This window comes from Panthera tigris, chromosome C1 (assembly GCF_018350195.1).
Source record: "Panthera tigris isolate Pti1 chromosome C1, P.tigris_Pti1_mat1.1, whole genome shotgun sequence".
In the NCBI taxonomy this organism is placed as follows: Eukaryota; Metazoa; Chordata; class Mammalia; order Carnivora; family Felidae; genus Panthera; species Panthera tigris.
In genome coordinates this window covers 109820168-109848002 of record NC_056667.1, presented here as the reverse complement: position 1 = coordinate 109848002, position 27835 = coordinate 109820168, and the positions used below count along the sequence as shown (strand labels likewise).

Here is a 27835-nt window from a genome sequence, read left to right as displayed (position 1 = left end):
TTATGCTTCAAAATTTGACAATTTAGGCTAGAGGTCAGCATGTTATGGTTTCTGGGCTAAATGACCCCATGAGCTAAGAATGGTTTTTACATTTTTAAAAAGGCTATTAGAAGAGGAAGGCAGAGGGGGAGGAGGAGGAGGAGGAGGTGGAGGAGGAGGAGGAAAGAATATGTGACAGAGAATATATATGACCTGCAAAGGCTTTATATTTACTATTTGGTCTTTTATAGAAAACATTTCCTGACACCTGACTTAGGTGAACTAGACAAATTCTTTTTGAAACACTCAAATTACCAGTGATTGCTCAACAAGAAATAGATAGCCTGAATAGTCCTACATGTATTAGGACAGGACTTGTGCTAGGTGAGGTGAGTGAGGCAAAGTGAGGGTCCCAAAGTTAAAGAGGTACTTACTTTCAGGATCTCCCTAATTAAAGAAAGTGAATGCTTCTTAAATGTTGCACCACTCTGGAAAACAGTTTATCAATTTCTTATGGAGTTAAATATATATTTATAATATTATCTTGTAATAGTACCCCTATGTATTTACCTAAAAGAAATGAAAACAAATGTTCCTACTAAATGTGTATATGAATGTTTATAGTAGCTCAGTTCATAATCATCAAAACAACCCAAATGCTAAAAAACTGGTGAATGGACAAAGTGTGTTACATCCATTCAATAGAGTACTACTGAGTGATAAAAAGGAATGAACTATGCAGGAATGTTTCATGCAATGTGTATGAATCTCACAAAGATTATTCTAAGTGAGAGAAGTCATATTTAAAAGGCTAAATACTGCATGATTTCATTTTTGTAATATTCTGATAATGGCAAAATTATAACGACAGATCAGCAGTTGCCAGGGGCCAAGGTGGTAGGAGGGGTTTGATTACAAAGAGGCAAAGGAGAATTTTGAGGGGCAATGAAATTGTCCTATACTGGGATTGTTGTGGTCATTACACAACTATATTTGTCAAAACACACAGAATTATTTATTAAAATGAGTTAATTCTGCTATATATAAATTATAACAACTCAAAGAAAGGGAAAAATGAGTGAGGAACATATAGAGGATTTCCAGGATATGTTTTTTTTATTATTATTTTATTTTTGAGTATAGTCGGCACACAATGTTAAAACGTTTTTTATCTTTTTTCTTTTTTAATTAATTAATTTTTAAATTTACATCCAAGTTAGCATATGAACAATGATTTCAGGAGTAGCTTCCTTAATGCCCCTTACCCATTTAGCCCATCCCCCCCTCCCACAACCTCTCCAGCAACCCTCTGTTTGTTCTCCATATTTAAGAGGCTCTTAGGTTTTGTCCCCCTCCCTGTTTTTATATTATTTTTGCTTCCATTCCCATTTGTTCATCTGTTTTGTATCTTAAATTCCTCATATGAATGAATTCATATGGTATTTGTCTTTCTCTGACTAATTTCACTAAGCATAAAACCCTCTAGTTCCATCCACGTAGCTGCAAATGGCAAGATTTCATTCTTTTTGATTGCCAAGTAATACTCCAGTGTGTGTGTGTGTGTGTGTGTGTGTGTGTGTGTGTGTGTGTGTGTGTGTGTACATACTACATCTTCTTTATCCATTCATCTGCTGATGGACATTTGGGCTCTTTCCATACTTTGGCTATTGTTGATAGTGCTGCTATAAACATTGGGGTGCATGTGTCCCTTCGAAACAGCACACCTGTATCCCTTGGGTAAATACCTAGTAGTGCAATTGCTGTGTCATAGGGTAGTCCTATTTTTAATTTTTTGAGGAACCTCCATACTGTTTTCCAGAGTGGCTGCACCAGTTTGCATTCCCACCAACAGTGCAAAAGAGATGCGCTTTCTCCACATCCTCGTCAACATCTGTTGTTGCCTGAGTTGTTAATGTTAGCCATTCTGACAGGTGTGAGGTGGTATCTCATTGTGCTTTTGATTTGTATTTCCCTGATGATGAGTGATGTTGAGCACTTTTTCATGTGTCTGTCGGCCATCAGGATGTCTTCTTGGAGAAGTGTCTATTCATGTCTTTTGCCCATTTCCTCACGGGATTATTTGTTTTTTGGGTGTTGAGTTTGATAACTTCTTTATAGATTTTGGACACTAACCCTTCATCTGAAATGTCATTTGTAAATATCTTCTCCCATTCCGTCTGTTGCTTTTTACTTTTGCTGATTGTTTCCTTCGCTATGCAGAAGCTTTTCATTTTGATGAGGTCTCAATAGTTCATTTTTGCTTTTGTTTCCCTTGCCTCCAGAGACATGTTGAGTAAGAAGTTGCTGCGGCCTAGGTCAAAGAGGTTTTTGCCTGCTTTCTCCTCTAGGATTTTGATGGCTTCCTGTCTGACGTTTAGGTCTTTCATCCGTTATGAGTTTATTTTTGTGTATGGTGTAAGTAAGTGGTCCAGGTTCATTTGTCTGCATATTGTTGTCTGGTTTTCCCAGCATCATTTGCTGAAGAGACTGTCTTTATTCCATTGGATATTCTTTCCTGCTTTGTCAAAGATTAGTTGGCTATACATTTGTGGGTCCCTTTCTGGGTTCTCTATTCTGTTCCTTTAGATACAGTTTTTGTGTCAGTACCATACTGTCTTGATGATTGCAGCTTTATAATACATCTTGAAGCGTGGGATTGTGATGCCTCCAGCTTTGGTTTTCTTTTTCAAGGTTTCTTTGGCTATTCAGGGTCTTTTCTGGTTCCATACAAATTTCAGGATTGTTTGTTCTAGCTTTGTGAAGAATGCTGGTGTTATTTCCAGGATATGTTTTTATGTGAAAAAAAGAAAAAAAAAACACAAAGTGCAAAAGAATATCTATAATATGTCACCTTTTGGATAAAAGAAAGGAAAATAAAAAAAATATGTAAGAATACAGAAAACTGGAATAACACTATTAACCAAATGACTCAGTTGACATTCTAGAGTATTCTGTCCAACATGAGCGGGATGTACACTCAAGTGCACCCAGAACATTCACCACAATAAGCTATTTTGTTGTCTGTGAAACAAGTCATAATAAATTCTAATAATTCTAATTGTAGAAAGTATGTTTTCTGACTACAACAGAATAAAATTAGAAATCAATGACATAAAGATATGTGGAAAATCTCCAAATATTTGGATATTAAGTAAGTCAAGGAATTTGGGTGAAGTAGTATGCATTTCCAAATCTATGCACTAGTGATTGGCTAAATTTTCCAGGCCTAGAAGGTGGTGCTTGCACGTGAAAGATTACTTGTCAAAACAAAATCTCCCAGAGTAAAAAATCTATGTGTAGAAAAGAGAGTAGGGGTACCAGGTGGTTCAGGCAGTTTAAGCATCTGGCTCTTGGTTTCGGCTTAGGTCATGATCTCACGGTTTGTGGGTTCAAGCCCCACATCGGGCTCTGCACTGACAGTATGGAGCCTGCTTGGGATTCTTTCTCTCTCCCTCTCTCTGCACCTCTCCTGCTCACTCCTTATCAGAATAAATAAATAAACATTAAAAGAAAGAACAAAGAGTAGAAGGAAATAAATGAAAATTTAGACATGTAGATTTGTTTGGATGATGGAGGTATAGGTTAATTCTGTATCTGAGTTTTCCAAACCTTTTTTTTTTTTTTTTTTAGCCAATGTGTTGTATTTTTTAATACTGAAAAGCATTACCACACAAAAGAGAGAGGTAATCAAAGAACTTGTTAGCAGCACTCTGCTGGAGAGGTACCTCCTCCAAGAAGCCTTCCTTGACTCTCCTTGCTGGCTTCATGCCCTTTCTCTGCATACCACCTCTGTCTCAGCCTTTCACCTGTTTTATAATCATCTGTGTCTGTGTCTCTCTCCTCACAGTCTGGTCTCCTTAAGGGCAAAGATTGTTTCAGGCACAGATAAGTGTTTACCAGGTGAAAGAAAGAATGTTAAATACACCATTTAACATTAGATATAGCATCTCTATTCTGCATACCATAGATATACCATAGATTTGGTTGGATAAATCATCTTTCCTTCCATCAGGAAACAGGAAATGTGTGGAGAATTCTGTGAGACAGGGCTTTGGAATAGGAACTAAAGGTGTGGCTGCTGGATGTTGGTCACAGAGGCCAGACACTATGTCAAAACCAAGCTTAATCTATGTGATAACAACCAACCAGTGACTTGCTTGATCTGAAAACAAGGGATTTTGGAGGCTTGGGCCATGGATGGCAATTAACAAGTTATAGAGAGTTCCTACAAAGATAATACAAGATGGCCCATGGCCTAAAGGAAGAATCTTTGGGTACTGCATAGACAACTGATTTTCCCGTTCAGGTCAGCAGGGCCTTAACTGTGCCTGAGCAGGTAAACAGAGGAAGTTCAGCCCAGTCTGATGCCCCTGAAGGTGCAACACGGGCCCATGTTAAGAAAGATTAGTGAGAGTTCTGGAGGGGAAGAATGAGGAATGGAAGAGCTAGCCTGGAATGGAAAAGAACTTAAGTGGTAGGAGGCCCTTCCATGGCCTTCTGGCCAACATACTGCATTATTTTAATTCTGTGTGGCCAAAGCTTTGCTCCATCACAGGACACCCACAAGCTGCACCTCAGCATCACTGCACAGAGCCCAGTGTCAGTTACCCTGGATGCCACTCTGCCTTGCAGATTTGCTCTGTGTCACCTTCAGCTTTTCCTATTCACATCGAACAAACTACAAGTAAAGACTGGTGGGGATCTGTCTGCTTTTCATCTTTAGTATTCTTCTGAGTTTACAACTAGACTGAGTCCTGTGCTATTGTGTGTACCCAGATTTATGTATAAATGTTAAAACACCATCTGGAAAAGCAAATGGCTCTTTGAAGTCTGTGGAGAAGGCACCAGATGGAAGCTTATAAGGCTCTTGCTCCCAAAAGCCCTGCTTCCAAAACATCCTCAAGTATGATTTTTAAAAATATCGTTCAGCAATCCCGGGCTTTGCTATCAATAAAACGTATATGTGGAAGCATGCATCTATGTGTCAGTGTGGAGGGCAGAATAGCAGTCCCCAAATCGTGCTGTGATCCCCAGAATCGGTAAACATTACCTTACATGGCAAAAGTGACTTTGCTGATGTGATTAAAGGTATAGACCTTGAGACAGGGAGATTATCCAAATGGGTACAATCTAATCACATGAGTCCTTAAACATTTGAACCTTTTGGGCACCTGGGTGGCTCAGTCGGTTAAACTTCTGACTTCAGCTCAGGTCATGATCTCACAGTTGGTGAGTTCGAGCTGTGTGTCAGGCTCTGTGCTGACAGCTCGGAGCCTGGAGCCTGCTTTGGATTCTGTGTCTCCCTTTCTCTCTCAGAAATAAATAAACACACACAAAAATTTTCTTTTAAAGTTTGAACCTTTCCAAGTTGTAGTGGGAGAGACGCAGTGACAGAAGAGTCAGAGAACGGTAGCATGAGGAGGATTCGGCACCCTGTTACTGGGTGAGCTGCAGGGTGCTTTGTGCATGGACCAGAGAGAAGCCTCTAGCAACTAGGGGCAGCCAGGTGACAGCCAGAAAGGAAATGGTGACCTCAGCTCAAAAGCCACAGGGAACTGAATTCTGCCAAAGCCCGAATGAGCAAGGAAGTGTGTGCTTCCCAGTAGCTTCCAGAGAGGCATGCCACTCTCCCAGCACCTTGGTTTTAGCTAGCAAGACCCATGTTGGATTTCTGACCCAAAGAACTATATGGTAATAAATTTATGCTATTTTAAGTTTGCGGCAATTTGTTCTCTCAGCAATAGAAAACTAATACAGACTGGGCGCCTGGGTGGCTCATACTCGTGATTTTGGCTCAGGTCATGATCTCATGGTTCATTGGTTCGAGCCCTGCTTGGGATTCTCTCTTTCCCTCTCTGTCTGCCTCTCCCCCGCTTACGTACGTGCTCTCTCTCTCTCTCTCTCTCTCTCTCTCTCTCAAAATAAACAAATAAATGTTAAAAAAAAAGAAAACTAATACAGGCAAGAAACCATATACTGCATTTGTTTAAAAGGTTAAAGCTTCCGAACCAGTGTTTTTCTAATCCGTGGACCACAGCCCATTAATCTTTGGCCTTTACAAGTATTAAATTTTTTGAGGTGTCTTTGTTATACCTCAGTAAAAAAAGAAAAAGGAGAAAATATCACAGTGCATTTCACAGGTTCTTACCCCCAAACTGTACCCATTGTGACAAATATTGGTACCGATTGTGACAACTTAGTGAGGGAGACAGCACAAAGGATGTAGGTGGGCTGCAAATCGTGTTTCCAGCTTCTGTTTACTGAGGCCACTTAATTCAGTAGTAAATAACAACTGGTTTTACCATTAACAAGATGGAGAGAAAGCTTAATTTTAACATTATTGTCATTTATAGCTGTGACACACAGAATTTTACCTGCAGTTAGCAATGAGGCTTCCCGCTGAGTTTATATGTGAACATCCACATAACTTTTAACCAGATATGTGAATAGTAGCTTTGTCCTTGAGGGTTCTGTGATGGAATAAATTTGTGAGCAGGAATTAAAGTTATTCCTCATTTTTAGTTTTTGTATTGTTTGTTTTGTTTTTTCTTTGGGTTATATATACATATGCATAGAATAATATTTGACATGATTGAATATGCAAGGGTAAAGTGTTGCTTCACGAAATACTTTCCACTTTTGTAGATATGTTTAACAGTGTTAGGTCATGATGTGAAATGTGTTGCTGTATGTTGTAGTCTGAATACTGTTCTAGGTTGGGCCATTGAAATGCAGTTGTTATGGGTAAAATTTATGATCGAACAATCTGTAGTGTAGGGATTTTTTTTTTTTTTTTGCTACAAGACTGTTTACAAAGGCAAAAATATTAAGAGGAAAAGAATTCCCAGTGGGTAGAGGGTTTTTTTTTTCAAGGCATCATTGAGGTATAGGCCTCAGGCTACCATGCAGGGTAGAGATTCCTCAGAAACCACATAAAATGATCGTGGAACTTCTGGCCTCCAAATCTCTATTTCTGGTCAGAGTAAGGAGGATACAATTTCTTTCTTTCTTCTTCTTTTTTAATGTTTATTTATTTTTGAGAGAGAGAAAGAGAGAGTGAGAGCTGGGGAGGGGCAGAGAGAGAGAGGGAGACACAGAATCCGAATCAGGCTTCATGCTCTGAGCTGTCAGTGCAGAGCTGGATGCGGGCCTTGAGCCCACAGTCCGCAAGATCATGACCTGAGCCAAAGTCGGACGCTCAACCAACTGAGCCACCCAGGCACCCCAGGTGGATACAATTTTAGTTGCTCTCTTTACTCCCAGCAAGGGGATCCCTTGCCCATCCAACTTCAGGTCTGCCTGGGCTGGTGTACCCAAGGCCACTCTGTGTGCACTGGCACAGGGCCACACTTCTTTGTGGCTTTGGGCTGTGTAAGAAATTACCACAAAACATGGTGGCATTAAAAAAAATAACAAGTATTATCTTTAATAGTTTCATAGTTTCATAGTTTAACTGAGTGAATCTGGCTTGAGGTCTTTCCCCAGGTCGCAGTTAAGACATGGACAGGGATTGTAGTCATCTGACAACAGGGGGATTGAATTCCAAGAGGCTGCAAAAGCTGATGCTGGCTGTTGGCTGCAGGCCTCACTTCCTGCTCACATAGATGTCTCCTTGGGGTCTCCTTGAGTCTCAACACCAATGTGGCAGTTGGTTTCTCCCAGAGTGAGTAATGCAAGAGAAAGCAAGATGGAAAGTCTCTTATGACTTTACTTCAAAAGACATACTGCATAATTTCCACACTACCCTATTCTTAATGCACTTCATCCATGTTCACTACAGGAGGGGACCACACAGGGTGTGAACACCAGGAGGCAAGAGTCCTTGGAGGCCATTTCCAAACCTTCTTACAGACTCCTGAAGCAATCTGATATACAGAGTGCACTAATTTACTTTAGCAGAATAAGGACCTAAATTATAGTTGCCAAGAAGTGATGGAGTTTCCATAAGATTGTAATTCAGATCGGGGGCACCTGGGTGGCTCAGTTGTTTAAGCATCCGACTTCAGCTCAGGTTATGTTCTCCCAGTTCATAGATTCAAGCCCCGCATCAGGCTCTATGCTGATGGTTCTGTGTCTCCCTCTCTCTCTGCCTCTCTTCTGTTCATATTCTGCCTCTCTCTTGCTCTCAAAAATAAATAAAACATTAAAAATTTTTTTTAAAAAAGAATATAATTGAGATCAGCTCGGGAATGAGAAGATGAACCCATATTAAATTAAACCTATATTAAAAGAACAGTAGGCAATCACTATGACATGGACACCTTATTGAAAAATCCTAGGGCATAGACATGCTTAGAGAAAATCAGGACTTGGAGACCACCCCTCCTACTACAAATGCCAAAGGTGTGAGTGATAATGGTCGGAAATTATACCTCACAGGTGCCATGTGAAAATGCATTGAGCAATGACCTCCAGCTATCGTACCTGCTGCACGTGTACATCTGGCCAAGAAGGATCAGGTGCAGGTAAGTCTCCCAAGGAGCTATTAGTGACATCTCCCAAGAGGGGTGGGGAGGGAATGGCAGTGAAGAGAGTCACCTCTGTGCCTGGAGGGCTTGCTCCCTCAGGGGCTTGTGCACACAGGGCATGCCTCCTGCAGAGCTGGTGAGCACCAGGGCTGATCCCTGCATCCTGAGACGTGGAACAGCCTGCTTCCCTGAGAACTGTGATTTTTCCCAAAGGTCAGGCTTTCTCTGTAGACCTGAGTGGGCCATGGCTGGTCAGTCTGTGGGAATAGGGCTTCTTATTGGGGGAGAAAGTAAAACTTGTCGGTACCTGTGGACCTCACTACCCACATGCCACTGACCTGTAAAGCAGTGAAGCCAGTGCTCCTGTCTCACAGGTAGGGACACGTTTCTAGGTGTTGCCTTTTGGAACTTCATCTGCATTTTCTTATGCCTCTTCTCTTTTCCTCTCCTTTATTTGGCCACATGTTTAAAGTACGTTTTTTTTAAAGTTTTTTTTTTTTTTTAATGTTTATTTGTTTTTGAGAGAGCGAGACAGAGAGCAAGAGGGGAGGGGCAGAGAGAGAGAGGGAGACACAAAATCCGAAGCAGGTTCCAGGCTCTGAGCTGTCAGCACAGACCCTGATGTGGGGCTCGAACTCACAAGCTCTTACATCATGACCTAAGCTGAAGTCGGGTGCTTAACTGACTGAGCCACCCAGGTGCCCCTAAAATATGTTTTGAAAATAAGTTCATTTACTTTTTTTATACAATTAATAGTCATGTGTTTTAAAATTTAAAGGCCATAGAGTGACATAAAAGGATGTAGAGTGAAAGCTTCCTTCCTATCCAGTGGTGGTACATGTTTAACAATTTACTTTCCAAAAATGGCGCCTCATGTAACAATGTGTGTCAACTATACTTAAATAAAAGAAAATTAGAAAAAAGAGGGGTGACTGGGTGGCTCAGTTATGTAAGCATTCGACTCTTTATTTCGGCTTGGGTCATGATCTTATGGTTTGTGAGCTCAAGCCCCACATTGGGCTCTGCACTGACAGTGTGGAGCCTGCTTTGGATTCTCTCTCTCCCTTCTCCTCTCTCTCCTTCTCTGCCACTCACAGTCTCTGTCTCTCTCAAAAGAAATAACTAAACTTAAAAAAAAAAAAATCTGTCTCTCCCTCTTCCTCTGCCCTTCCACCATGTGCGTGACCACCTTCCCTCACTCTCTCTCTGAAAAACATTTGAAAAACAATTATAAAAAGGAAAGAAAAGTGGTTTCCTTCTCCATCAGGATATCTTGGGCTTTTCTGTGTGCAGGTTGGACCCTGAGAGTGAAAGGGAAAGCAGAAACTGCCAGGCCTCTTAAGGTTTGGGCTTGGAAGTCACAGAATGACATGTCCACAACACTCTCCCGGTCAAAGCAAGTCAAAAGACCAGTCCAGATTTAAGGGGTGAGGTGATAGATTCCACCTCGTGGTGGAAGGAATGGCAAAATCACATTGCAATGGGGAGGTGTGATAGCGGGAGGGGTGGGCCATGCTGCATAAATCGGATGGCCCTAGGTGTTTCTGTTGCCACAGCCCAGGGGCACAGGCCTATTAAAAGGTTGAGGCCTCATCATAGGATTACAGAACAGATTACTGAATGCTTGCCCTCTCCTTAGTCTTACCAACCACATCAACAGGGCTCCTGGATAATAATGTGGTTTACAGCTAACAGAACTATAACGATCAGACTCTACTTAAGATGCCATTTCTAGGGAAACCCAAAAATAACAGAGGAGAGAAAAACAAGGACACTGGAGGACATAGAGGTCTCTGACATGCACAGCTATAGCAAACAGTAAACACAGCTAACTGCTGGCCAGAAAAACACAAAAATTCACACTGAGGCCTATTTACCTCGTTTCTTTTTACCCAGTACATCATGTATGGGTTTTAAGCAAAAGTTACAGGCATACAGGCAGATATTGTGTAATTATCACAATGGGATCTTTAAAGTAACAAGCCAAGGGCTCTAATGGAAAAAGTGGACAATATGCAAGAACTTCTGTGTCCTCATAAGATGTAAAGGCAAGGGGTGCCTGAGTGGCTCAGTTAGTTGAGTGTCAGACTTGGGCTCAGGTCATGATCTTGGAGTTTGAGTTTGAGCCGCGCATTGGTCTCTGTGCTGACAGCTCAGAGTCTGGAGTCTGCTTCAGATTCTGTGTCTCCCTCTCTCTGCCCCTTCCCTGCTTGTGCTCTCACTTTCTCTCAAAAATAAGTAAGGTTAAAAAAAAAAAAAAAAAGACGGAAGGGCAAGGGAGCTCTCTGGGGTCTCTTTCTGTAAGGGCGCTAACCCCATTCAGGAGGGCCCCACTCTCATGACCTAATCACCTCCCCAAAGCCTCACCTCTAAATGCTATCACACTGACAGTCAGGTTTTACTATATAAATTTGAGGAGGACACAAATATGCAGTCCATAGCAGATGGTGAAAAGATCAGTGATCTGCTAGGGATTTGGGGGAGAATTGCAGAGGTGAATCGAGGAGTAAGTTATTATTTTTCGTTAATCTTTAACATTTATGATTTCCCCCTTCTAGATAGATTTGATTTTTAAATATTTTATTTTATTAAAAATAATTTTTTAAATGTTTATTCATTTTTGAGAGAGAGAGAGAGAGAGAGAGAGAGAGAGAGAAAGAGAGAGAGAGTGTGCTGGCAGGGAGGGGCAGAGAGAGAGGGAGGCACAGAATTCCAAGCAGGTTTCAGACTCCAAGCTGTCAGCACAGAGCCGGAAGTGGGGCTGAAGCTCAGCACCCTGAGGTCAAGACCCGAGCCCACGACCGAGGCTTAACCGACCGAGGTACCCAGGCGCCCCTACAGAAATTTTTGCACAGCGATTTATATTGGGCAAACAATTTTTTTTTCCAAAAAAAAAACCAAAAAAAAAAAAAACACAAAAGGTAAGCAAATTGCCACTGCCAGTATAATCTAAGCTAAATCGTCTCATAAAACTTAAAAAGTTTTCCTTTTCCCACGCTCCCAGGAACGGTAGTTATCAAAATTTAGTTAGGGGTTACGATAGTCTAAGATGCCCAGAAACATTAAGAAATTTTGTGCTTTAGTTGTGCAGCAGTGCTTGTAATGTAAGGGTTTAAGGAAGTAGCCTCTGAAGCTCCCCAAAGTCCAGGTCGGAAAAAAGGCTGAAACTCCTATTCGGCTTCACCAGCTGGTACAGCCTTGGGTCTCAGCTGTCGGCTCCTAGTCCCACTCCCCAGACCGTAAAAGTGCTCTCTTCCCAGCCACACTGCACAGCCAGAGAAAGGACGGAGGCGGGGACTCCTCGGATACAAGATGGCGACCACACGACGCTCTAGGCTGCCCCAGCCGCGACTCGGTAGCCGGAAGTCCTCCGGCTCTCGCCAGTAGGAAGCGGAAGTAAAAAGGTAGAAGGCAGCTGGGTTATTGCTTTGCGAGACCGGGTTGTGAGGGGAGCCGCGGGAAAGGCGCGTGTCGGCCGCTCACTGGCGCAGCCGCTGCTGCCGCCGTCACCGCCCCGCCCCGGCGTTGTCGCTGACATCGTCGCGGACGAAGCGTGGCCCCAGCATGGGCAGGAAGGGGGACGCGAGCGGCGCGTGTGCCGCGGCTGCGCGGCCGGTGACAGGTACCCCTGGCGTGGCGTGGGGAGGTCTCGTGGACGGGGACAGGGTCTGGGACGTGAGGCGACCTCGTGCCCTGGTCACCTTGAGCTTCCGCTTCTTCCCTGACTCAGTTTCTCCTTCTGTGTACCAGTCCTCCCCCTATTTGTGAGTCCTCCGAGTTGCCCTCACTGGTCTTACGGGCAAAGTATAGTTTCTGCGAGAGTGGCCGCGGACTCTCTTGTAGCCGTTTTTGAGCCTTTACTGAAGAGCTTTGAGATCCGTGTGCCCAAGTGCAGAAGGAGGTGGGGGAAGTGCCCTAACTTGAGTTTGGACCACGTCTGACCCTAAGTAGGTTGAGAACCAGCAGTTTGCAGGACTCTGATTGGAGAACGACTTGATCTTTTTGTAGATTTCTGTTTTTTCCCTAAAATGAATCAGGGTGATGCCTACTGGTTGCCATTTTCATTTAAGTACGAGGATCTGTTGGCTGGTAATTGGATAATTCGGTTTCACTTTTCGTGTGGGACCTGCCAGAAGATCTGCGTACATCGCCAATAAGTTATGGATGTGAACTGTTCTCCGTTGGCCAAAACCTCTAGATTGTTTTGCATTTCTTGCCAGATTTGAGAACTAGCATATTATGTTCATTTGAAGTCTGGGGGTCTTATGTCTTACTGTGCGATACTATGTTGGAAACATTCATCAAGCACTTGCCAGCCAGTTTTAGTATGATGTTTGAAGACATTTAAAATAGTTATTTAAGGCCACAAAATAAGGGATGATGGTAGCCTTTCCACTTGACCTGCTTTAGACAAACTTAGTTGGCACTCATTTTTATTAAAGGAAATAAACATTGCTTTGTATAGTTGTGTGGCAGTTGTACAATGCACGCTTACCTTGAGGGGAAGAAATTGAACTATGTAGAAAATTCTTTTAGGTTTTTTTATGCAGTTACCTGTGATCATTTTCGTATCAGATGTATAGTAACTACTTTTATAAAAAATTAGCAAATGGTTTTGCTAATAGCTATGAATACATATTAACTTTATTTGAGAAGTAAAATTATTTCTTGAGGGGTCGTTCCTAATATTTTTCTCACTGTTAATCTTGTATGTTGATGCTCAGATGGCTATCTATAAACTTGCAAGGTGCAAGTTGGTTTTTTAAGAGATTGTAAGCTATTATCTTCAATTTAGAAATGGAAAAAGAAAAAGTTGGTGATTTGTAATTTTATGCCTCTTCTGTTTTCCAAAAACTGAAAAGTGTTTGGGGCGCCTGGGTGGCTCAGTCGGTTAAGCGTCCAACTTCGGCTCAGGTCATGATCTCGCAGTGAGTTAGTTTGAGTCCTGGGTCGGGCTCTGTGCTGACAGCTCAGAGCCTGGAGCTTGGTTCAGATTCTGTGTTTCCGTCTCTCTCTGCCCCTCCCCCACTTGTGCTCTGTCTGTCTCTCTCAAAAATAAATAAATGTAAAAAAAAAAGTGAAAAGTGTTTGCCAAACTGCAATTTTTATTAATATTTCCAAAATTTTACTGTAGGTCAGTGAGCAAGAGATAGTCATTGAACTGAGGAAGCTGGGCCATGGACTAGATCTTACAGATATAACATTTGCGCCTAGGACTTATTAAAGAATGTTTTTAATTTACCCATTTTGCCACAAGCATTATGTCTGTGATCATGGAGTGCCACCTTGGGATTCTGACAACGATTATTTCTTAGACTGTTCATATTTATAAGCAACATTTAAGGACCACTAGGATCGGAGTGTAAGATTCTCATAAAATGAAGGCATTCTCAAACAAAAGGCCGCTTCTGTGAAGTTCTTACTTCTGCTTCTCTAAACAGTCTTTTCTTGTGGTTTTACCTGTTGCATCTAGGCTGCGGGGTCTGGGTAGGAAAGTTCTTCTGTAGTGGCCACTTTCCTCTGTCACCTCCAAGCGGTGCTATACCTTGCCCCAAGAACTGTCACTGTTTTTCGAACAATTCAAGGGGAACGCTGGGCGAGTCTCGGTGCGTACAATTTTCATTTTAATCTTTTAAGTCCTAAGCATCTTTCCTCTTGGTATCAAACTCCTTTCTTTGTATTTGCTTTCATTCATCCTTTAATGAAGACTTTGTTTATTTCATTCTGAGCACCTCCTGTGTTCCAGGCATTATGCTAGGCATTTGACCCTGACAAACAAAATTCCCTGCTTTTTTTTTTTTTTAATTTATTTTGAGAGAGAGAGAGAGAGAGCACAAGCAGGGGAGGAACATAGGGAGGGAGAGAGAGAGAGAGTGCGAGTGCACAAGCAGGGGAGGAGGAACATAGGGAGGGAGGGGGAGAGAGAGAGAGAGAGAGAGAGAGAATCTCAAGCAGGCTCCTCACTGTGATCCCAGAGCCCGATGCAAGACTTGAACTCCCAAACCTCGAGATCATGACCTGAGCGGAAATCAAGAGTTGGTCACCCAACAGGCTGAACCACCCAGGTGCCCCCCAAATTCCCTGCTCTTGAGGAGGTCACATTCCATCCCCAAAGCCAGCCTGATCTGTCAGGCTGGTTGGTCACTTCTTTTGGGTCCCAGCTTCAGGCTGGCATGCTTGGTTTTGGGTTGAAACTGTGCCTTTCTCAGCCACCTGTATCCCAAGGTCTCTGTCCCTAGAAAGTCCTTGGACTTGCCTTGGTTCTCACAAGAAAGCTTTTTGCTTAGTTTGGTTCTGCACAGTATGAATTCTTACCCTTCCAAAGCTAGGGAACCGGGGGAGATAGCATGGTATTGTAGAACTTAAAAACAGGCAGATGTGGGTTCCAAGCATTGCTATTTATTAGTTGGGCAAGTTACTCGGCTTCTCCAAGCTTCCATTTTCTTATTTTTAAAGGTGAAATTATAGTGTTTCACCCATTATGCAGCATAGTTATGGAATATCTGCTGTTTGCCAGGTGCTGCGCTATTTGCTGTGGTGAACAAAATAGACATGGCAACCACCCTCCAGGAGCTGCAGTCTCCTGGATAAGTTGTGTGGAAGGACTAGAAGTCATGGTGTATGCAAAGCACCTGATGCAGTGTTTGGCCCAGAGCATTTGGTCGGTAATGGCTAATGTTTCCTCAGGGACCTTTTGTCACTTCCAGTTCCCTCACCACTCTGTGCATGAAGCCTGCCTGGGGTTACTGACAGTGTTTCAATTTCCTGTCCACGGTCACCTCTTTTGGGACAGCACATGTAGGCCCCTTCAGGAAAAATTGTAAACATAGCTGTAGCACAGTACTGCTTGAACGTAGTTCATATATTCTGTCTCCAGTTTAGACGTTTTGTGACTTTTGGGGATGATTTTTTCCCCCTAATCACAGAATATATATTTCCAATTTTTTGAGACCATGCAGTAACAATGATGTGTTCTTATTCTATAGTTTAGAAGGTGGTTTCTTTTACTTATAAAAACATGTTTTACTAGAACAGTTAATTCTCCTATAGTACTTGGCACTTCATGAAGTGATCTTCATGTCGCTTTTTCATTCTCACAGTGTCCAAGTGCGGTAGATACTGATATTCCTATTTCAGAGTCTGGGAGAAGGGCCAGAGATGTTACTAGGGGACTTGCTTATGGTTAAACTGCTAGTAAGTAGCAAAGTCAGTAAGTGAAGTAAGTCCCTAACTCTAAACGGTTCTCTCTTTTTTCCCAACCATGTTTTTCCATCATGCAGAGCAGGATTCTGAGGCTGCAGTCTGTGGACAGGTAGGGGAGGGTGTCTAAGAGTTTTTGAGTGGTCTGAAATTGTATCTAAAAGTTTGCATCCTTGCTTGCTCCTCTGCAGGAAATGTCAGTAACTTTTGCTACATTCTGAAAGTCCCCTCCCCAAAATCACTGCTAGCAGGTTTCAGTGTTGGGGGTCTAGTTTGGTTAGCCCTAGTCTTTGCAAATTTTGTGGTTTTTTTTTTTTTTTTTTTTTTAGTGCTTATTTATAAATGGGATGTTAATATTTGTTTATATTAATTTGTCAGTCGATTAAATCAATTAAGGTGGCAGTGCCTGAACTAAAGACTCTTAAAAAGCAGCTTTTCTATTTGGTATCTTTTATTTTGCTTTTGCCCATTTGTTCTTTAGAGATATTGTGTGTTATATATGAAGCAGGATGTTGGCACAGATGTTAATGCTTTTTGTAAAAAGAAGGTAGTGACTGGTCTCCCAGATGATAGCTTTTATAGCCAATATCTTGAGGAATTGGGGTGAGTGAGGTGAGTCTTACCAGACATTAGCATGCGCAAGCACAGCTTTGGCATAGTGTTTCCCACAGATTCATGGCCCCTTTGGGTTCCCATTCAAATGGGTAGAACTTGGATGCTGACTTATATAGCCCACGGGAAACCTGCTTAGGGTTCTGTGAGCAGACTTCTGAGATGAAAAATCAGACCAAAGAAGCCCTGCAGCTCGAGGCCTTTTTCTGAAATGATCTAGACACATCAGCATGCTTAAGGACATTGCTGCTGGGAGGTTGGAAGGCCTGCATTGTATGACCATGCCAATTTACCAGTGACCCCAGCTTATTTTGTAGATAGGGACCTGTTTAACTTCCTTCATTCCGGGACTATTTTATGCGTTTACATTGAAGTGTTAGCTTCCTAGGATTGCTGTGACAGTGCATCAAACTGTGTGGCTTACGGCAACAGCAGTTCCTTGCCTTCCAGTTGTGGAAGCTAGACATTCTAAATCATGGTGTCACAGCTCATGTTCCATCCAAAATCTGTAGGGGAGGGTCTTTCTTTCCCTCTTCCAGCATCTGCTGGCCCTAGGTGTTCTGTGGTTTGCAGTGTAGTTCCAACAAGTGCCTCTGTCCTCACTGGCACTCTCCCGGTGTCCCTTCACATGGTCTTCCCGCTGTGTGCCCGTCTCTGTGTCCACATTTTCCTTTTTTTTTTTTTTTTTAACACCAGTCATATTGGGTTAAGGTTCACCCTAATGACCCAATTTTAACCAGGTTACCTCTGCTAAGATCCTGTTTCCAAATAAGTTCACATTTCAAGGTGCTGGGATTAGGACTTCATAACCTTTGGGGGGTGGGCACCATTTAATACCCATCATTTATGTTTTCATCTAAGCTTTGTTTACTCTCATGCTTCATAAAGTAGAATTATGTGTAAACTGCCGTGCCACCAACTGACTTTTATACTTCCGTAGAGGCGACCCAGGAAATGCAGTGCAGTCTTTATAGGAAAGCATTCCATGAACTTCACGGCTTTAGTTCTACATCAGTCGCTCAGCAAATATCTGTTGAACTATGGAGATATTAGGTGCTGTTATGTTTCAGAAACATTTCCATTTCTGTAATTGTCATGTTATTTTGTGTCTCTAAGTATTAAGATTCAGGTTTAAACATTTCCTGTGGCAAAACCTTTTTTTAAAATTTTCCTGTTTTTAGGAGTTTGCTATAAAATGGAACTTCTGATTGTATTCACTGGACTATGGCTGTTTTCTTCAGTAAAGGCAGATTCAAAAGCCATTACAACCTCTCTTACAACAAAATGGTTTTCCACTCCATTGTTGTTAGAAGTCAGGTAAGAAGACATCTTTTTTTTCTTTCATGTGTTTGAGTAAAAATGTAGGATCTGCTAGTGAATATTCAGGAGCCTTTTAGGCAGCGAGATTGTCATCATCACATGGATTTAGTCAGCACCTCTTTCAGTGTGCACTGTGCTGTGTACTAGTCAGAGGCTGTTATAACACAGAAGCTGTCAGTACCATAGGGTAATCATGATTCATAGAGATACTTAAGGACTTCTTTGGACAAATGTATTGAATTGGTTAAATTATCTTGCAAGGAAGGTATACATGTGGTAATAAAGGAAGAGGGTGTCGTACTTAAAGGAATTTTTCTATTTATTTGAAGAAGGTTTTAAGAGGTGTTTAATGAAAGAGAAAGAAGACAGCTTGGCGAGACGGGAGAAGGAGGGAATGCTCCTTCTAAGAAGCCGGAAGAAGACCTTGGGATAACAAGAGTGCAGAGGGGAAGCTGAGGACATAGCTGGATTTTATCTAAGATGTACATGTTGTACATTTTAACATCTCCAAAATTAGGATGCCTTTTGATGAAATCAAGATGTTACCTTACAAATTAAAATTGGTAGCATTTTCCTTTGTAGAGTTTCATTGAAAACAACAATGTGCCTTAACATCAACAGTGTCTTAAAATTGGTGAAATACAATATAGTCAATGATTTCTTGGGAGATTTTGTATTCTGAATGTACCTTCAAGTTAGTGTTTATAACATAAAAACCAGACACCTCTCTTAGTCAGATTTTTGTTTATAGAGGGAAGCTTATTTTTATTGTATCTGAAATACTATATAGCTAGGACTTGTAGAGGTAGAGAATTGTTCTAAAGCATGAATTTAGGTAGACTGAAGGTCAAGCAGTTGGTGAATCTCACAATTTGATAGTGCGAGAAATTGGAACTGTTTCATTACTTCAGTTAACTTTGGCCTTTCTTTGTACCCTTCAATTTAGAATTAGGTTTTCTGACATTTCCCCCTTAATCCCTAGAAAAATGTGAATGAGGAGATTTTGTTAAGATGATGTGTTGATGAATAGTTTCATCTCCTAAGGAAACGGCTTCATTTGGTATTGATAAGAGGACCTGTGGGAAAGTGGGATGAGTATGAGCCGGTTTTGACTTGCAGAGGAGCCTCATGGATTGTCACTTCTCTGTGCCTCCCTTTTCTCAGCAATAAAATGCACCCCCCCCCCCATTCCTGCTGCATTCATTTCTTAGCAGTGTTATAGTGACTAATTTGATAAGTGGATTGAGCTCCTCCAGTGTCAGAACTTTATTAGATAGAGGGCAGCTGTAAAAGTGAAGTGACTGAAGGTTGTTGAGATCTAAACTGCCTGAGCCAGGACTCTGACAACTGAAATACGCCCCCGCCAATCTTATTTTAGATGATTTGTCTGGTATAAATCTAAGTGTTTGAGATTTACTATCATTTTCTAAATAATCTTGTGCAATTAACTGTAACCACTGATGTCTTATAATATTCTGCTTGACATTCTTTACTGAGTTACACTCAGTTACTCTCCACACTAATTTTTCGGTTTTTGTGCCTTGTCTCGGAAGATTCTTATGGTGTATACTTATGGGACTTTTGAAAAACTATGTTAAAACTGTCAGCCTTAATTAATCAATTTTTTCCCATTTCTTTGATCTCTGTGAAGTGAGTAATGTATAATGCTTCCTTCACCAACTTTCCTTTCACAAACATTGCCCCTTTTCATAATTTCCTGGCCATTTGCCATTTTGGTTGACTATTTAGTCCTCTTGTATGGCTATTTGCAGACAGTTTACCAAGGTAATGGGACTTCTAGGCAACTCAGAAATAAGTTGCACGTATTTGAAATCCTTGATAGTTACCTCCAGAGCTAGCTGAGGCCACCAGTCTTCCCTCCCAGGTCCATGGCAGATATTGATGGCAATCACAGCCCTGTCCATCTGGGTGAGGGTGAAGAGACAGAATATTTCTTTACACATCGAGGCATGCAACTACCACAGATATGTTGCCTTCCTTGCATCTAGTGCTTAGGGACTAAAAATATTCCCGTGTATATTTTTAGACTGGCTTGATCCTAATGAAGCACATGTAGCTTTCTGGTTGTTCATGAATTGATATATATTTAATTGAAGTAAAACACTGAATATGTTTTGAACAGCCATAGTTACTAACAGAAATATTGTATAAATAAAGTACTATTATTAAAATTGAAACTTATAATCATTTATTGAGTACTAGATAGTGTAATGGCCCAAGAACGTACCATGGTAGAGATATAAATCAAATAGATTTGAGTTTACACTCCAGATTTGTAATTTGCTAATTCTGTGCCCTTAAGCAAATCAATAACCTGTCTGAATTTGTTTCTTTATGCTAAAGATGGTTGTAAGTCAGGATGGCTGTGAGGATTTAAGGACACGGGTGAATGTGTCAAGCACAGTGCCTGTCACATAGTAAGCCCTCTTTTTTTTTTTTTTACATCCTTTAAAAAAAAAATTTTTTTTTAAATGTTTATTTATTTCCAAAGGAGAGAGAGACAGAGTGTGAGTGGAGGAGGGACAGAGGGAGAGAGATCGAGACATACACACACAGAATCTGAAGCAGGCTCCAAACTCTGAGCTGTCAGCACAGAGCCTGACACAGGGCTCGAACTCACAAACTGCGAGATCATGACCTGAGCTGAAGTTGGGCGCTCAATCGTCTGAGCCACCCAGGCGCCCCTTTTTACATCTTTTTTAATGTGTATTTATTTTTGAGAGAGAGCAAGTGCAAGCTGGGGAGGGGCGGGGGAGGGGAGACAGAGTATCTAAAGTGGGCTCTGCACTGATAGCAGAAAGCCTGTTGTGGGGCTCAAAACCACGAACCATGAGATCATGACCTGAACTGAAGTTGGACATTTAACCGACTGAACTAACTGGGCGCCCCCATAGTAAGCCCTTCTTAAATATTTATTTCCCTCCCCTTTCCTTTTGTTTCTTTAAAAAAAAATTTTTTTTAATGTTTATTATTATTGAGAGACAGAGAGAGACAGAGCATGAGCAAGGGAGGGACAGAGAGAGGGGGAGACACAGAATCTGAAGCAGGCTTCAGGCTCTGAGCTGTCAGCACAGAGCCCGATGTGGGACTTGAACTCACAAACTGTGAGATCATGACCTGAGTCAAAGTCAGATGCTTAACCAACTGAGCCACCCAGGCACCCCTATTTCCCTTCCCTTTTTAGTTTTGTATGGAAGGAAGACCAATTCTGATCGCCAACAATAACTTTGGAAATCTAGAAAACAAGTTTACTACCAGATTTATGGGCATTCAGGTTGTATATAGTTTTTGTTTTGTTTTGTTTTGTTTTGCCATAGATTAAAAACTTTTTATTGTGATCTTTCAGAACATTTTTAAGTAGAATGGTACATTTAATGTGCTCTGCTTCTACCTGTCACCCATTTTAGCAATTACCAGCTCAAGTCCAGTAACCATCACCACACTACCTTACTCCCTTCCCCTGCTGGAATATTTTGCAACAAATCCTAGACATCATATAATTTCATCTGAAAAACTATAGATGTTTTACTCAATGGAAAAGGTATAAGAAACTAAAAAACAATTTAAAATGAAAAGCAAAAAACATAAATGGTAGTAGCATTCCTTTTAATAATAATCTTGTTATTGTCTTACCTTTCCTGGATTAGGGCAGTGTATCTAGTAATTAATTTTTTTAAGATTGTTTGAGGGGCACCTGGGTGGCTCAGTTGGTAAGCATCCAACTTTGACTTTGGTTCATGGCTTCAAGTTCTGCATTGGGCTCTGTGCTGACAGCTCAGAGCCTAGAGCCTACTTTGGATTCTGTGTCTCCCTCTCTGCCCCTTCCCTGCTCATGCTCTGTGTTTCTCTGCCTCTCAAAAAAATAAATGTTAAAAAAATTAAAAAAGATTGTTTGAAACTTAGATGTTGTAACACTTATTTATGCAGTGGATGATGAAGAGTATACTTCAAGAAGTTTTCCCGTAATTATATGAAGAACATATATTTATTGGCAGATGGCCTTGCAGGAAGGTCTTAGTTTCAGTGAATCCTTATTCTCATCACTACAACCTTTGAGTGTATTATCCCTCCCCTACTACCTCAAGCATATCTTGTGAATGCAGCTTTAATTTATGAATTCAGGGTTTATTTGCATATCATAATCTGTCTTTGTATATGTTTTCTTAGGCCATAAGTTATTATAAGGTTGTTATGATGCCTATGTCAGTTACTAGAAAGCCTAGAAAAATGCCACATTCAAGGAGGTACTAAATAATTTAATACATTATGATACTGGGTAGTTTCAGAAACCTAGTTTCAGAGAGGCTGTGTATTACCAGGAAATGTTTCTTATTTTTCCCATATTTCTGTGTCTAGCTGTGGAGTAGAGTGAGAGTTGTACACCCCAGTGTTGACAAGTAATGGGAAAGCCTTCCTTTGGCTAGGTAAGCTGAGATCAGATGTGTAGTTTGCTTTAAGACAGTGAGAGATCACCACTATGTTAGTATTATGTCTCGGAGGAGAAGATAACCAATTTACATGAATCATTCAGTCAGTACACACATTTTCTTCTAAGGATTTTAGACTCTTGAATGAAGGGAAATTTAGAATGGCCATTATTTTAGGTCTGTAGAGTAAAGTCAAGAAAAGATTAAGGTGGTGTTAAGTTCTAAGACCCGGTTTTTTTTTTTTTTAGATCAGTGCTAACTTTAAACTGAAATTTGGTGATCTTGAAATTTGGATTTAGGGATGTTAAAAGATTACAACATGCTGCCTTTAGTCTCCTAGAAAATTTTCTAGGGTTCATGTTTTCCTTGGGAGAGGACCTTAGGCAAAACATTTTTTGTTCTTTGTAAGGTCTTTCAGAAAATAAGTGAGCAGAACTGGTACCACAGTTATCAGTTCTTAATTCTACTTCCACTGCGGACAGCTTTTTCACAAATGGAGTTTCATAGGCTTTATTTATATTGGGACTTCCCTGTTACAGCATTGTGATTTTAGGTTTCTTAAGGGATACATATTAAGCTATTAATATGAATAAGTGAATAAGCTACTAAGCTAATTAGTTATTAATGGTTAAGCCAGTAAGAGTTATCGTTAGAATATATATTACACATGCTTGTGTATAATATAAAGTAAAAGCCAAACTGTTGACATTTGGAAACTTAAAAACCAAAACTTAAAAACCTATTTTTACTCTCTCAGAAAAGTAACCTATATTAGAAGATTTTATTAAGTTGTTTCATTTCTGATATTTCCCCCCTTTTCTCCCAGTGAGTTTTTAGCGGAAGACAGTCAAGAGAAATTTTGGAATTTTGTAGAAGCCAGCCAAAATATTGGATCATCCGATCATCACGGTAAAATTGAAGCAGATGCTTCTTTGACTTTGGTATCTGCGAAAATATTAGGAAAAAAAATGGTCTCTTTCACAGTATGTATGGCTTTGCAATTAATGGAAAACATTTTTATCTTTAATGACTAGAGTTGTGATTCAAAAGTAATACTTTTGAAGCAAAGTTTATTATTTTTTATTTGAAAAATATTTTTTAAGGTTTTTTTTTTTTTGAGAGAGAGAGACAGAGCATGAGCGGGGGAGGGGCAGAGAGATTGGGAGACCCAGAATCTGAAGTAGGCTCCAGGCTCTGAGCTGTCAGCACAGAGCCTAATGCGGGGCTCGAACTCACAAACCGTGAGATCATGACCTGAGCTGAAGTCGGACGCTTAGCCGACTGAGCCACCCAGGTGCCCCTTGAAGCAAAGTTTATGACTTTGGCTGGAAGTACAACCTATGATTTCTTTTCCCCTCTTGTTTTTCTTTTGTGTTGTTTTATTAGAAGTGCTATAGAAATATTGTGTAGAAGAGAAATTCACTCAAAAATCATTTAGTATTAACTTAATCACCATCAGATTTGATTACTTTTTCTTTTGTTAATGAACTAATTATATAACTGATCTAATTATACAACTGATCTATTATCTATTAGGTTCGTTATCATTAACTAAAACCATCCAAAATGTTGCCTGTTCTGCCTGCCAGGCACCTACACCATATACCTACGAGTGTCAGGGTGTCAAATTAATGACAGTGTAAATTGTGTTGCTTATTTACAGTTTATAATGTGCATTCACATTTTGTAATTCAATAGAGTGTAAACATTACTAGTCAAAGATGCCAATACACAGGTAGCTAAAACCTTGACAGGCCTTGCTGAAAAGGAAATGTGTGAAAACAATGTGACTGCTATTAGTATTTAACTGAATTGAGTCTCAACTGTTGGATTTTTTGAAAAATAATAGAAATTTTAAAAGTCAAGTCTGAATCTCTTTTGTGTGATATTAGCAGAGAAATACGGGACTAAAGAAGAGATGTACTTGGTCCAGTGAGGCATGGGGTAGGGTTTGGGAGTGACTTTGCAGAGTAGGTGATGTCCTCGCTGAATTCTTCCTGTGGAGGTAGGTAGGAGTTAGTTATCCAGGTAAGTGGGGCAGTTGCAATCCAGGTAGAGGGAATAGTGTGAACAAAGAGAAGAAGAGAGGGGTGCCTGGCTGGCTCAGTTGGTAGAGAATCTGACATTTGATCTCAGGGTCATGAGTTCAGGCCTGATGTTGGGTGTAGAGATCACTTAAATGAATAAAACTTTAAAAAAAAGAGAGAGGAAGAGTCCAATTAATTTGTGTACTCCAGGGAATTCTAAGCATTTGACAACAGTTCAGGAAGGATAGTGGTAAGATTTTGCTATCATATACCTTTGTAACACATCGCTTTATACTGTATAAACGATCTTATTTGGATATGTCTACCTGTAGATAATTATTTTGGTTAATGTTCTTGGCAGGTACTGATTATTCCTATTATCATGCAATATTGGAAACTGCATTTCAGTTTCTGTCACCTCTGCAGCAGAATTTGTTGAAATTTTGTCTATCCCTTCATTCCTACTCGGCTACAATTCAAGCCTTCCAGCAGGTAAGTTCAGTCAGTGCTTACAAGATAATGGTATTTTTTAGGGGTTGTATAACATGATGATTGTTTGTATTGCAGTTATCCTGGCATTGTGTTACAGAGCTGTAACTTTTCTGCCTGAAATTTATGAGGATTTATGATGTTTATAAATAGAAAGCAAAACTGATACTAAATCTTCAGATCTCCGATTTTTTAATTATATAATTTGCGTTTACTTTCATTTAAGAAAAAAAATATCCACACAAAAACAAAACTATGAGACTTCATTTATACAACATGGCATATGGGTAATAGTCTTGCTAAACCATTTGACTGTGAATCTGATCACAGCCTGTAGAATGTAAAAGCTGTTCATAGGAGATATAGGGGATGAGAAATATGAAGCAATATCAGAAGGGTAACAGGAAAATCTGGAATGTAGAAAACTTTGTAGTAAAAATAATCTGATTTCTTCGACAAATATAAGGAAAGAGGTAAGGAAGAACTTCAAGAGAGACTTAAAATATATGTCAGCTTAATGCAATGTGTGGATCTTGTTGGATTTTGAGTTGAACAGACTCCTTAAAAAAAAAAGTAAGAGAATCAAAGATGAGCATACACCCATCGTGTATTTGATGTGAAAGAAATGTTAATTTTAAGATCACTATTTTATTATAAAGTAAAACAGGCACAGAAAATCATTCACAAGAAATACATGGTGTAATGAACACTTGTAACTTTCACCCAGGTCATGAAGTAGAACTTTGCCAGGGCCACTGGCAGCCTTTGTGCTCTGTTCTCATGACAGCTGCCTCTCACCAGCCAAAAAGGACTACTTTCTTAACCTCTGTTGGAATGACTTGCTGTGTTTCTTTATCGTTTTACTGCCCAAGAGTGCATCTCCACACGATAGAATTCAGTCTTGCTGAGTTTTGAAAATTCTGATAACTTTTTGGGAGTGTGGCCCTAAATTTACAGGTTCTAGTTCTAGCGCTTTCTTTTCTTTGAATAACATACACTGTTAGCCCTATAAATATTTTCACAGTCTGTATTATTGATCACATACTCATGATACAGTTCAACTTTTTCTCTGTCCTCTGTTCCCTGCAAATTGGCAGCTGGATCCAGAGGCAGGGCTTGAACTCATGACCCAGAGATCAAGACCTGAGCTGAGCTCCAGAGTAGGATGCTTATAACCAACTGACCTACCCAGGCCACCCATGGTTTTCTTAACTTTTAAAGGCTGGCATGGCTCCCTCTTTTTTTTTTTTTTTTTTTTTTTTTTTTTTTTATGTTTACTTTTGAGAGAGAGAGACAGAGTGTGTGTGTGTGTGGGGGGGGTGGTGGGGGCAAAGAGAGGAGACACAGAATCTGAAACAGGCTCCAGGCTCTGAGCTGTTAGCACAGAACCCAGCGCAGGGCTCCATCTCACGGACCCGTGAGATCATGACCTGATGGCTCCCTCTTCTGTTGATTTTATGTAGTGTGAAAAAAATATGGTGGCTTTAAAAAAACATGGTTGTTTGGTTTTTGAGATTTCCTTTGTTCCTCTCCTGCGCTTTCATTGGATTTTCTCTTTAGTAGTCTCTGTATCTCTGTGCTATTCAAATTTTATGGCACCCTGAGCAGTTTCTCCTTACAGTGGGGTCCTGTCTTAGCAGGACTCTTGGCTTATGAGTTTAGAGAGTTGAGAGCAGCTAAAGTGCTGTTCTTTCTTATTTTTTTGTGTTTGTAAGTTTTTATAGTAATTTACCAAAAAATGAAGAATGTAATGAAAAGTTTTAATACCAATTTTTCATAGCAAGTTTACCATTTTTCCACCTCTGAATTATTTTTCTTACGTCTATAGAAAAGGACAATATTAATGTATTACATAAATTACATTAGTGCACACACCAGTGCTTGTCATTATATCCTTTCTTTTCCCATCTCTTTATACTTAGTCTTCTCAGCGTCTCTCATTAAAGCTGCAGATTGACTTGTCTCATTATGCATTGGTGTTCATGCATTTCACTCCCGTCTCCTTCAGCCTTTCCCTGGAATATCTAGCTTACTGTGCTTCGTAGATAATTTTACCTTCCATCTATACTCTTTTTTTTCGGTCTAGTTTTTTCTTTTTCTTTTTTTTTTTTTAGAGTCTATGTCATTCTATCTATTTCAGAGAGAACCTTTAAGTTAATCTGCATATTGTACTTAATGTATGGATATGGACTTAATATACTTAATAGGGATTGTGTAGTTACACTTTGATGCTTAAAATTGATATTTGTAAGCTTGGTTTTCTTTAAGGTACATACTGTATTCCCTGGATATCTTTTGTTCTGTTCTGAGGTAGAATTTTAAAGTTCTGTTTTGGGGCTGGTATGAATACCAACCTCATGCGGTGATATTGGGAGGAGCTAGATGAAATAATATGTGAGAAACAGTGACATGAAAAACTCTTCCTGTCACATTGTAGGAGTTCAGTAGATGTTGATTTTCCCTTTTGTTGATGTTATTTTATCATCTAATTACCTGTTTAGAGTATTCATGTCCTTACTCGTCTGTGGTTAGAAATCATGACGAAAATGTCTTGTGTCTTAAATGGCAGATAGCAGCTGATGAGCCTCCACCAGAAGGATGTAATTCGTTTTTCTCTGTGCATGGAAAGAAGACTTGTGATTTTGACACCCTTGAGACTCTTCTCCTCACAGTGTCTGAAAGGTAAATTGTGTGTTTCTTCACACATACTGTATTTCATTGTGCTTTCTTCCATATCAAGCCCACCCTTCGAATTTCTTACAGGTTTTGTGGTCTGTAGATACAGTGGTTTAAAGTGTGGATTCTGGAATCAGACCGACTAGATTTGAATCCCAGCTCTGTCACTTAAAATAGTTTTGTAAACTTAGGCAAATTATTTAACCTTTCTTTCCTACCTCACTTTGAAATAGAGATAATAAGAGTACTTTATGTTCCTGTTATTATTTAGTGATGACCCTCTGTGAGATTACATAGGCTTTGTCATTAGTGTAGTAAAGAATACCCTGTGTATTAAACCAGTGCCTGAAGTAATGATATTAATGATAATGATCTCTCAGTATTACTAGTTTCAGACAAAAGAGACTATTTAAAAGATAATAGCAAGCTTAATTTGAATATTAAGTTGGTAATTTAATGGGCTGGCTTTTTGCTTAAAGGTAGGTTTCCTTTGGTGGACAGATATAACAGGTGTCTCTTGCTGTCTGGCTATGGCAGTAACCCCATTGTACCTTCTCTGTAATGCCGTTTTAAATTGGATAACTGACCTCTCTGTGATGTTGCTCTGCTCTACCAG

General features: G+C 40.3%; 1 protein-coding gene across 2 annotated transcripts in view; it reads left to right on the top strand.

The window, feature by feature from the left end:
• Window positions 1-11868: 11868 nt before the first annotated feature.
• Window positions 11869-27835, top strand: part of UGGT1 (UDP-glucose glycoprotein glucosyltransferase 1) — a 110431-nt gene continuing 94464 nt past the window's right edge. For both annotated transcript variants that reach the window (XM_042994155.1, XM_007093110.3), the window contains exons 1-5: window positions 11869-12069; window positions 17441-17576; window positions 22854-22936; window positions 24416-24546; window positions 27113-27225. In XM_042994155.1, coding sequence (XP_042850089.1) covers window positions 12012-12069; window positions 17441-17576; window positions 22854-22936; window positions 24416-24546; window positions 27113-27225 — 521 coding nt within the window. In that variant the 5' untranslated portion in view covers window positions 11869-12011. The remainder of the gene's footprint in view (window positions 12070-17440; window positions 17577-22853; window positions 22937-24415; window positions 24547-27112; window positions 27226-27835) is intronic.